Raw genomic sequence first — 12,651 nt, 5'->3', positions numbered from 1 at the left:
GATTCACAAGTACCTGTTAACATCACCAGTAAATCATGACATTCTCAAATCAGCTTTCATCCAACAAAACGTTTAAACTGCTATGTTAGGCCGGACTATTGTATCCTTCTGTGACTAGATAAGGTAGTATTGTGCACTTTCATCTAGTAAATTACAAGACCAAGTGACGCAGAGATTGATCATAGATATCATCTGAGAACTCTATCATAACGTTAGCCTATGGATTATAGTAACTGTCACCACATGTAGGCTGCTTGTAGGCTGCTTGTAGGCTGCATGTATGCTGTAATCGCTTATGTCAAGTAATGTTAGACTTGGAAATGCAAGTGGCTTTGCTTATGAGCCGACCTTCTACAAAATTGAGGCTGCATGACATTCCAAGGCCAGCGGTGCAAGCGCATCCAGCCGTCTCTACTTATCCGTTGTTGGATACAAGTACCCAAGCCGAGTGGTAAGAGCTGCTTGGTTGGCTGGGCTGAACATCGGCCTTAAAAAATACCAATCCTTTTCCCTCCTCCCGGTGAAGAATGTGAGCCATGTTTTGCTTTTGTTTATTTGTTAAGATGTGATAATGATGCAAGTTTTTTATTATTATTAGCTAGCCCCCGCTCTGAGGTCATTCGCTAGCGTTGACGGAAGTTGTGAAACGGAAACACAAAAACAATCGCGTTCGAATGGAACTGTGTCAAGTGGGCGGGGCCACATCAGGCTAATATGTAAGTTGATTTATACAGACAATTGGGAATTTTTAACACAGTAATGTAAATCTCTTCTACTTTGAGCCAAGAGAGACTGACATGCATACTGTTGACATTAGCCCGCAGTTTACATTGAAGGGCAAGACGTGCTACTCTGTTCTGGGCCAGCTGCAAGGTCCTTTGTTGCAGCACTTCTCCTGCAGGACTTGTTTGATCGACTGTGGTGTTTCCGGACCGGACCCTTGAGCCACCAGTACCCAACCTCCAATCCTCACTCTGGCCTCCACTCCCATCACAAGACCCCCAAACTGGGATCCAACTCTACCCAACCCCCAGGCTTCGTTGCGGCCTCCTGCTGGGCCCTGATATTATCTATTATACAGTGTCTATCAGAGCGTCTCTCTCACACACACACACACACAGCAGAGTGTCTCCTCTATTCTTCCTGACGACAAAGACAGAGAAACAGGGAGCCTCACTGTGTAGACATGGGGTTTGTTTTGAGTGATTTGTCCTTATGGAAATGAACATTTCTTCTCCTGTGGAGACTATTGACACACTCTTGGATAAAATGCTGCAGTCCGTTAGTCATTTCACACAAAATACACATGTATGTGTGCACAAACACACACAACAAGTGAGCATGTGCACACATACACACACAAACCACACCTCTGCAAGTACTCCCAACTCTTCAGTTGTCATGTCAGCCAGGATATGGTTTATTCATGATCTATTATATGTTCACAGTTTAAATCCATTTAATAAAGAAGAGAATATGTGACGGAGAGACAGAAGCAGGAGAGATAGGCAGGAAGAGAAAGACAGGGGAGTAGAAAGGTGACATCATTACTATTATACTATTAGAATATAGACTTGAATTAAAGGTCAGAGAAGGATCTCTCTAACACACACACACGAGCAGAGGTGACATCATTAGACATATAAACTCTTGTAAAACTGCATAGAGGTTCAAAAAGGTATAACTAAAATAGGTTTTTCTTTCTGTATGGGTTTACATTGGGTTCTGTATGGAATCAGTAATTGGACCATCTATTCACAATGCACCTGACCTTGCAGCTGTGCAAGTATTTACTGTACAATTAAGTAATGTGCAAGAAACAAGTAAGAAGCCGTTACAAAGCATGTGAAAACCTATCTTACCTTGTTAGTGAACCACTGATATACAATATATGTAGTGTGTGTGTGCGTGTGTGTGTAGAGAAGTATAGCACCATGGGTGCTGTGAAATCAGAGGTCATTAATTAATAGTGGGTGTACTGTATTAACGTTCCCAGGACACTGAAGAATGAACACTTTGTTTCCTTTAGCAGCATGTCACTCTGACTAATTACTGGTACTGATCGCAAGAAGGAAACTAACGGGATTTTAAACTCCCTTTGCTGCTGTGTGCTGTGTGTTGCCTACATCTTTTTCACTTCTCCGTATCCTCTATTTCTTCAATCACAACAGTAAGTGTGTGTGTGCGTGTGTGTGTCTGTGTGTGCATGCGGTCACAGCCGTACATGTGTGCAAGCCTTTATCTATGGTGAAAGACTAGGGCCGACTGATATCAATCTGAACATCATAAGAGACAAAAGACAAAGCTACAATCACAGAATAGCTCATTAGCCATCTGGCAAAACAAGAAGACAATACTTTACTCCGCTGGCATATAATTCTACAAGCTCTCACAGTCTCGCGTCAGAATTAGATGTTAACAGTTTCTTAAAAGTTAAATTTCGAAGTTCTTCCAAACTTAACCTTAACTTAAGGTTATGTTTAGGCATTAACTTAAAACAAAAATATAAAAACAACTTTCTATCGCTGGATTCAAACATGCAACGTTTAGAATCAGAGGCAGATGCTTATCTGCCATCCCTGTCCCCTGTCCCATCTGCCATCCCTGTCCACAATGCCCTAGCAAAACCAAAACCTACAGTACTTGAAGGTAACAGCGCTCATCCCCCGACGTCCTCACACATGGATGGACGTCAAATATCAGAGGTGGTTCATTGAAATAGGCTCAGGTAATGAGTACCTTGCTTGAGACCTGAAAGACTCATGTCAGCTCCCTGAGCTAATGCCTATGTTATGAATCAGATATAGGCCTAGGACTGTCTGGATATTTGGTTTCTTATCATTCAGAGAATGACACAACCCAATGGGTGTCTTATCAGACAGACAATCAAAGGAGTCAGACAAACAACACAAAACAAGAAACAGACAGACCTAGAGGTACTGAGAGAAAGAGGAGAGAGCAGGGAGAGAAGGAGAGAGGAAGGGAGGGATAGTTTTGCCAAATAGTGTTTAATGCCTGTTAATTAGTCTAAGTAGAGATATAGTTTCACAATAATATAACAGAGCCCTAGGGCAGAAAGGAGAACACACACACACACACACACACACCTCAAAACCCAGGTCTATGCTGTGAGAGCCAGTTTAATTATAGTTTTACCAGACAGACTTGATTATCACAGTTACAGTTCTCTCTCTACCTCCCTCCTTTCTCTCCCTCAGAAATAGTGGGAGATAGAAAAACTCAAGTTGGTTCACTCTACTAAAAAAACTAGGTGAGATTTCTATGGGTTGCTCAAACTGTGTGGCATACTTTTTTTTTTACCCCTACAATGAACTTTTACAAAAGTAATTGTTTTGAACTCATTTGAACTCATTCTGTTATTGTATTAAACTCCTACAGGTTTTCATTGTTCCCCTCTAATCGTGGACTGGGGGTCAAAAGTATACACTTAGTGTACAAAACATTATGAACACCTGCTCTTTCCATGACATAGGGTGAATCCAGGTGAAAGCTATTGATGTCACTTATTAAATACACCTCAATCAATGTAGATGAAGGGGAGGAGAGAGGGTGAATGAGCAAAACAAAATATTTAAGTGCCTTTGAACCAGGTATGGTAGTAGTTACCAGCTGCACTGGTTTGTGTAAAGAACTTCAACACAGCTGGGTTCTTCAAACTCAGCCATTTCCTGTGTGTATCAAGAATGGTTCACCACCCAAAGGACATCCAGCCAACTTGACACAACTGTGGAAAGCATTGGAGTCAACATGGGCCAAGATCCCTGTGGAACGCTTTCGACACCTTGTATAGTACATGCATCGACGAATTGAGGCTGTTTTGTACACTCAGTGTATATGTATAGTCAAAACGATGTGTAAATGTTATCTATTGTTACAGTTGATTGACTATATATTAGCTGGGCCCCTTTACATTAGCCTGTCCTAAAATACCATTATGCTGAAATACAAACCACGATTGACATTGATGAAATACCTACATACTATTAGCTAGCTCCCATACAGAGAGGTCCACATTCCCCTCTATCTGTCAATTTCTTTACCTATGTCTCTCTATTTTCTCCATCCCCCTCTCTCCATCTCCACCCTCTCTCTTTCTCGCTCGCCTCTTCCTGGAACAGACACGCAAGACCCGGTTGTCATAGAAACCTGGCTCTCTCGGTAAACGTACATTTAAGTACACACACACGCTGTATTTACTAAATACTTAATGGATCTGCTGAGGGGGTTATTATAAGACCACTGACTTACTGCCTGGACTGACCGATGCACAGTATTTCTGATAGAAGCTCTGCTGCATGTGTGTGTGTATGTGTGTGTGCACTTTCTGAATATGAAAACACTCCTCTACAAATGTCAACGTCTAACGAGAGAAAGAAGAACAAGATAAATGAAAGAGTGAAAATGGAGGATGAAATATGTACCTTGACATAAGCTTAGGTCAAAGTGCATATTTACAATAACACACAGTAAGAACTCGCTCCCTGTCTTCCTTTCCTCCTTTGGCTCTACTGGGATTTGGACATTTCATTCATCTACAGCTCAATGCATCGGAGAGAAGAAAAAACTAAGGAAGGAACTCATTGACCAGATACTCCTCCTTTTCCCTCCCTCTCTCTCTTCCCTCTGGTCCATACAAGAGCTTAGCATACATATGTATCATGCCTGCATGGTAGGGTCAGAGTTCCCTTCCTTCCTTGTAGGGTTAGAGTTCCCTTCCTTCTGGTAGGGTCAGGTTTAGAGTTCCCTGTCTTCCCAGTAGGCCAAGTCCTGACCCTCAAGTATGTCTTGTGTAAAAAACTAAGGAAGAAACTCATTGACCAGATACTCCTCTTCTCTTAGCATACATAGGATCTTAATTTGATCACTCTTTTGTTGCACACAGTAACCCACTGAACAGGTCATCTGGTATAATTTCATTGCTCAACAGTTTGTACACTATAAAAAATATATAAATTAGGGGCTTATTAAATATTACATCCCCAAAAATGTACATAAAAATACAGGTTTCTGGTTTTATTTCAATACTTCAATACCTTACTTCATTTTTATATGCTCAAAAAGCATAACATTTGAAATGTAAATTCAATATACTGCTAAATCTGAACAATTATTTTGGAGTTAAAATGACAACAATGAAAATGGTGTTTAATTGACTTAACATTTTTAATCAACTTGCCATGTGGCTCAGTTTTTAGAGGTTTGTGGGTACTTATACACAATGTTACAGTATATGTATGTCTATTTCTATACTAGTATTAAGCAGTTTGTTGTGCTATGAGGTGTAATAGATCATGATAAACTGATATCAAAACAGTTGGGCATATTGACGTTCAAAGATGAGGTCACACTGCTCACTGGGCACTGCACCCGACGCATTTGTCGGAGGACATTTTTGTTGTCGACAGTAACACAAATGTCTGAAAGTTGTGCGTGCATTGAAATGGAAGTTGCAGGGGGGTTATTGTGGTTTGTACATGCTGTGCAATAACAGGTAATTACCACTAATTACTTCATGCTACTTAGATAAGTTTCAGCCATACGTTCTACTGTATGTTAGAGTTGCCAATGCTGCTTTGCGTATTGTTTATTGCATGTAGTATTATTCTGTACTGCCATAAGCGTTATTATTGCATTGGTTGCACAAGTACTTTTTCAGAAGTGGTTTAATGGTTGTATTGGTAAACAGTCTTTACATGCACACGCTACCACAGCATTTTCCATAGTGGCCACTTTTCACACCAAAGTACGTTCATCTCTAGGAGACAGAACGCGTCTCCTTCCTGAGCGGTATGTCGGATGCCTGGTCCCATGGTGTTTATACTTGCGTACTATTGTTTGTAAAGATGAACATGGTACCTTCAGGCATTTGAAAATTACTCCCAAGGATGAACCAGACTTGTGGAGGTCTACAATTGTTTTTCTGAGGTCTTGATTTTCCCATGATGTCAAGCAAAGAGGAACTGAGTTTGAAGGTAGGCCTGGAAATACATCCACAGGTACACCACCAATTGACTCAAGTGGCGTCAATTAGCCTATCAGAAACTTCTAAAGCCATGACATACTTTTGGGGGATTTTCCAGGCTGTTTAAAGGCACAATCAACTTAGTGTATGTAATCTTCTGACCCACTAGAATTGTGATACAATGAATTATAAGTGAAATAATCTGTCTGTAAACAATTGTTGGAAAAATTACTTGTGTCATGCACAAAGTAGACGTCCCAACCGACTTGCCAAAACTATAGTTTGTAAACAAGAAATTTGTGGAGTGGTTGAAAAACGAGTTTTAATGACTCCAACCTAAGTGTATGTAAACTTCCGACTACATTTGTATGTATATAGCGGGTGAGGGCATTCACAGCTGACCGCTTAGACTGGTGAGGGCATACCAGCAAACCGTTTTTACATGGCCCTTCTAGACGGATTTAGTTACCAACAGTTTTTTACATGGTCCATCATTTCTCCGGATTTAGCGACCAATAGTTTTAACATGGTCCTTCAAGCTGGATGAGTTGTTTCCATGCTCCCGGATGCAGACGAGTTATCCTGCATCCCTAAGATGTATGAGACGACTGTCACCACCCACCTAAGCCCATAGGAGGTCCTACTACACACCTCTCTTCATCTAAGAGACTACCAGCCCTGCTCCAGGCATACTCAGTGGTAGGGAGTAACCCCACCCTCTCTAGTTGGGAGCTGATGAGGCAATATGAGTACCTGCGTCATGAGCAGCAAGAGATCAGGGGGCATACTCTAGGACCACCCGGCCTGAGTCACCGCTGAGGGAGCACTCTTACCACCCCCGCTACTCTTAGCAGCATTGCTCTAGGCCTTCCCAGCTATCGTGGTACTCCCTGAGTCGGCCCGGCAACTCTCCTGAGAGACACTACTCCAGGCCCTCCGGGTGTTCGCCACCTCCACGGAACCGTTGGGACCCCAACTACATCCTGAGGTGTCCTAGCTATTCAACAGATCTTTGTCGCTCCAGGCCCCCCCGGTTGGAAACTACGTTGTATATGCCCTAGTGTCGGGAGCGCCCTCTCCCCAGAGGCGGACGAGTTGCTCTCCTGACCGATGTCCCTATAAGCCCCCCCCGGCCAGAGGCACGGGGGCGTAGGGTACATTTCTGCTCTCCAGAGCGGCCTACCTCTCAGCAGATGAAGACAACTCCAGAGTGCACAGTCCACGACACCAAGGTCTGCATCCTCCTCAGCCAGCTCCTCGAGTACCCACAGTTAAGGAGACTCCCGCTCCAGTCATGGAGCCACAGCCAGCCGCTGTTTTGGGGCCTGTTCTGGTTGCCGTTGCGGAGTCTTCCTCTCCTTCCAGTGGGAATACCCTGCTAGCAGAGGCAGACGCTCTGGTGCCCGAGGTTCGACTGTCTTCAACTCTGGAACCTTCAGACACAAATAGCCCTGCTCTCCCTCAGGAGCCACTCACTGCTTCTGGCCCAGAGCACAGCCCACGTTGAATTCGTTGCCCGCTCCTTGGAAGGAGCCACAGCCTGCAGCTACTGCAGAGGCCAAGTACATGCCAGACATTGGGGCATCTCCAGTTACAGCCTGGTGGGACCTGCTGATCCCAGGCCTGGAGTCCCTGCCTGCCCCACCTGCTAGCACTGTGGTAGTTCCAGCCCTGAGGGTCTTGCTACCTCCAGATATTGCCTCAGGTGACCTGCCAGACATCACCACGGGTGACCGACCAGAAGTCACCCCTGATGTCTGCCCTGACCTAGTTGTCCAGCTCCATTTCATCCTGGTAGGGTCAGGTCAGAGTCCCCTTCCTTCCCGGGATGGTCAGAGTTCCCTTCCCAGTAGGTTTACAATTCCTTTCCTTTCCGGTAGGGTTTGAGTTCCCTTCCCACCTGGTAGGGTTAGATTTACAGTTTTGGGTCTACCTGGCAGGTGAAACGTGTCCAAGCTTTGAGTTTATTGCCACTCAAGTAGGTCCAGTGTATCATGCATGCATGGTAGGGTCAGAGCTCCCTTCCTTCTGGTAGGGTCAAGTTTAGAGTTCCCTGCCTTCCCAGTAGGCCAAGTATGTCCTGACCCTCAAGTATGTCTTGTGTAAAAAACTAAGGAAGAAACTCATTAACCAGATACTCCTCCTTCTCTTGGCATACATATGAAGGATCTTCATTTGAACACTCTTTTGTTGCACACAGTAACCCACTGAACAGGTCATCTGGTATAATTTCATTGCTCAACAGTTTGTACACTGTAAAAAAAAAACAAGGCTGAGTGAATATTATCCCCCAAAAAATGTACATAAAAATGCAGTTTTCTGTTTTTACTTCAATACCTTACTTCATCTTTATATGTTCAAAAAGCATACAGTGCCTTGCGAAAATATTCAGCCCCCTTGAACTTTACGACCTTTTGCCACATTTCAGGCTTCAAACATAAAGATATAAAACTGTATATTTTTGTGAATCAACAACAAGTGGGACACAATCATGAAGTGGAACGACATTTATTGGATATTTCAAACTTTTTTAACAAATCAAAAACAATGAAAAATTGGGCGTGCAAAATTATTCAGCCCCCTTAAGTTAATACTTTGTAGCGCCACCTTTTGCTGCGATTACAGCTGTAAGTCGCTTGGGGTATGTCTCTATCAGTTTTGCACATCAAGAGACCCATTCCTCCTTGCAAAACAGCTCGAGCTCAGTGAGGTTGGTTGGAGAGCATTTGTGAACAGCAGTTTTCAGTTCTTTCCACAGATTCTCGATTGGATTCAGATCTGGACTTTGACTTGGCCATTCTAACACCTGGATATGTTTATTTTTGAACCATTCCATTGTAGATTTTGCTTTATGTTTTGGATCATTGTCTTGTTGGAAGACAAATCTCCGTCCCAGTCTCAGGTCTTTTGCAGACTCGATCAGGTTTTCTTCCAGAATGGTCCTTTATTTGGCTCCATCCATCTTCCCATCAATTTGAACAATCTTCCCTGTCCCTGTTGAAGAAAAGCAGGCCCAAACCATGATGCTGCCACCACCATGTTTGACAGTGGGGATGGTGTGTTCAGGGTGATGAGCTGTGTTGCTTTTACGCCAAACATAACATTTTGCATTGCTGCCAAAAAGTTCAATTTTGGTTTCATCTGACCAGAGCACCTTCTTCCACATGTTTGGTGTGTCTCCCAGGTGGCTTGTGGCAAACTTTAAACAACACTTTTTATGGATATCTTTAAGAAATGGCTTTCTTCTTGCCAGTCTTCCATAAAGGCCAGATTTGTGCAATATACGACTGATTGTTGTCCTATGGACAGAGTCTCTCACCTCAGCTGTAGATCTCTGCAGTTCATCCAGAGTGATCATGGGCCTCTTGGCTGCATCTCTGATCAGTCTTCTCCTTGTATGAGCTGAAAGTTTAGAGGGACGGCCAGGTCTTGGTAGATTTGCAGTGGTCTGATACTCCTTCCATTTCAATATTATCGCTTGCACAGTGCTCCTTGGGATGTTTAAAGCTTGGGAAATCTTTTTGTATCCAAATCCGGCTTTAAACTTCTTCACAACAGTATCTCGGACCTGCCTAGTGTGTTCCTTGTTCTTCATGATGCTCTCTGCGCTTTTAACGGACCTCTGAGACTATCACAGTGCAGGTGCATTTATACGGAGACTTGATTACACACAGGTGGATTGTATTTATCATCATTAGTCATTTAGGTCAACATTGGATCATTCAGAGATCCTCACTGAACTTCTGGAGAGAGTTTGCTGCACTGAAAGTAAAGGGGCTGAATAATTTTGCACGCCCAATTTTTCAGTTTTTTATTTGTTAAAAAAGTTTGAAATATCCAATAAATGTCGTTCCACTTCATGATTGTGTCCCACTTGTTGTTGATTCTTCACAAAAAAATACAGTTTTATATCTTCATGTTTGAAGCCTGAAATGTGGCAAAAGGTCGCAAAGTTCAAGGGGGCCGAATACTTTCGCAAGGCACTGTAACACCCGCTGTAAGTATACAGCGGGCGAGAGCATTCACAGCTGACGCTCAGACGGGTGAGGGCATGCCAGCCAACCATTTTTACGTGGTCCTTCTAGCAGGATTTAGTGACCAATATTTTTTTTTACAAATATTAAACAATATGACACGATCACTGAAAGTAACTAATGAAAAAGATTAAGTAAATCTAACAAATGATAACAGTTTTGGAATTGATAAAATTATGTTGGATCTAAGCAATTTTTTAGATGTTGGACTTAATATATTAGTGTTTGTGAAACACCAAAAATGAAGTATATTATTACATAAAAATATCCCATGTTGGAAATTCTCAGAAACCTGCTGTAAATAGTTTACTCATTTTTTTCAAACTAGAACTAGCACAATATTTTTTAGTGTAGAGGACAAACATGTTTTGGTTCTGGAGAGCAACCCATTTGACTGCTGAAGAGAGAGATAGCAAAAATGATTGAAAGGGAAAGAGAGAAAAGAAGGAGAGAAAGAGGGAGAGAAAGAGGGATTAATGGAGCGTTCACTCAGTCCAATTTTCCTTTCATTCTACATCCACAGCTCAATTACAGCTTATGGAGTCCTGACTGGTTAACAAAGTGTTAGCCTGTCAGACCTTTACAAAAAACAAAGACAAAACAAATGTGAAAAAAACCACATTGTTTACATTTACTTTGTTTACAAACATTGGAGTAAAACAAGCTTATATGTTGGGTTCTGATGGGGTACGACAGTTGAACTAAGCTCATGAGACATTTATACGTTATATTCTACAAGAATCAATAGGTACATATCATTAATTTATAAGTCCAAAAATAGACGTAGCAACTACGGATTGTCACTTTAACTGGCAGTGACCTTCATACAGCAGCCGAACTAGAGTGTGATCCAATAACCTGCCCCCCCAAAATGTTCTGTCCACTGTTCCACGAATGTTCCACAAAATCGTTCCCATGTCCCGCATTTGGGCTTTTTAGATGCGGTCACCATAAGTTCACCGGTGTAAACATTACTACTGCAACATGTCAAAACCATCTGTTCACATGTGGAGAGAATAACATTATTTCAACATCACATGTGAATCTGCAAATTTGATTTTCACATGATTGTTCTTCAATGGGAACTTATAATTACATGTGAAACTGCTAATTTGACTTTCACTTTCAAATGTGGAATTGCAAGTTCACATGTGAAGTAAAAATATGTTATTCTCCTTACATGTGAAAAGTTGGTGTTAATATGTGAACTCTACATTTAATACTAGTGAAAATATGGTTTCAAGTGTGAAATTGAAGCTCAGCATGTGAAAACAGCTATTTCACACGTGAAAACATTAGTGAAACTGCGATTTTCAAATGTGAAACTGCTAATTTGACATGTGCTTTTTGTAAGGGCAGCCACAGAGTACAATGTCTCTCACACACACACACACACACACACAATATATAGAAGACCACACAGAACCAAGAGATATAAAATATCAGATACCAGCAGTACCACATAGCTTAAACACTCCAACTCCTAGACCTAGAATGACAAAGCTGGAACCACATAGATCGATCCATTGGGCTAGATCACACCAGCTCCTAGACCCAAACAATTGTATATTGAAGCAACAACCAGGAGCAGCTCCAGACCCAGAGCTCTGCTCCCACCTTACCTGTGGAGGTGAGCCCGGTGCAGGGGTCTGGATTAGAAGTATAGGGGGTTTAGGAGCTGGAGGTAAGGGATGTTACAGTGGAGTGACTGCCTACCTTTCTCGAGTGTCCCTGTGAGGAAGCGGTAGAAAAATCGAAAGACTTTGGTCAGCTGTCGCTTGCATCTCTTCCTGCAATGGCTCATCTTGACTCTGTAGTGGCAACGATAGTCACAATTGTTGGGGTAAACGCGAGTGTTGCGGGGTATCGACTAGGCAGAAAACAAGTGAAAAGAGGAAAGGAAGTAAAGGGGACGTAAAGTGTAGCTGCTTGCTGCTCCTTTCTCGCTCGCTTGCTCTCTCCTTCTCTCTCTCCGTTTATTCGTGGCTCCACCTGTAGGACTCCGGCTGTCAATCAACAACAGTGTTCTGTCTCCTCCCCTTTATCCTTTGAGAATCCCCTAACTCAACCTGATTGGCTGGGAGAGTGGTAGAAAATTCCGGACCAACTGACTTGTACTATACAACTACTATTGAGTGACAGGTTGTTTTCCTCTCCTATTTTCTCTCCTCTCCTCTTTCTCTTTTCTTCTCTTCTCTTGTTCCTCCAGTTACCATTTATTTTTTCCTTCTCGTCTTTCTCCTGTTGTTTACCTTTACTTGCTGCTTTCAAAGAAACAAACACTGCCTGGGAGGTTTGTTTTGGTGCGAGCCAGCAGGAGAGTAAGTGTGCCTGTTGTGTTTGTGTGTGTGTATTTGTGCCAGACGGAGGGTAAGTAATGCGACAGGGAGAAGCAAAGCAAACACAGCATTTAGCACCACGCACCACTCTCCGCTCCTCCTCTCGCCTATTTCTCTCCTGCTCTCTCTCTCGCTCTCTTTCTATCTATCTTATTCATCTCCTCTCTTCTTCTCTCCCAGTGTACAGATTTATCATCTTAATTTGAGCCAGTTTGCTACAGCAGGAAAATAATCCCGCAGTAACAGGACAATATTATGTGGATTAGAATTAAATTACATTTTTTTGTAGGGGGTT

At 42.6% G+C, this 12,651-nt stretch overlaps 1 protein-coding gene across 1 annotated transcript in view; it reads right to left on the bottom strand.

Moving 5' to 3' along the window:
• Window positions 1-12,176, bottom strand: part of LOC112252485 (Kv channel-interacting protein 2) — an 83,335-nt gene extending 71,159 nt beyond the window's left edge. The window contains exon 1 of the mRNA XM_024423739.2: window positions 11,734-12,176. Coding sequence (XP_024279507.1) covers window positions 11,734-11,821 — 88 coding nt within the window. The 5' untranslated portion in view covers window positions 11,822-12,176. The remainder of the gene's footprint in view (window positions 1-11,733) is intronic.
• Window positions 12,177-12,651: the final 475 nt, after the last annotated feature.

Source organism: Oncorhynchus tshawytscha, linkage group LG01 (assembly GCF_018296145.1).
Source record: "Oncorhynchus tshawytscha isolate Ot180627B linkage group LG01, Otsh_v2.0, whole genome shotgun sequence".
Lineage (NCBI taxonomy): Eukaryota > Metazoa > Chordata > Actinopteri > Salmoniformes > Salmonidae > Oncorhynchus > Oncorhynchus tshawytscha.
Note: the sequence above shows the minus strand (reverse complement) of the source record. Positions and strands in the feature narration are given on the sequence as shown.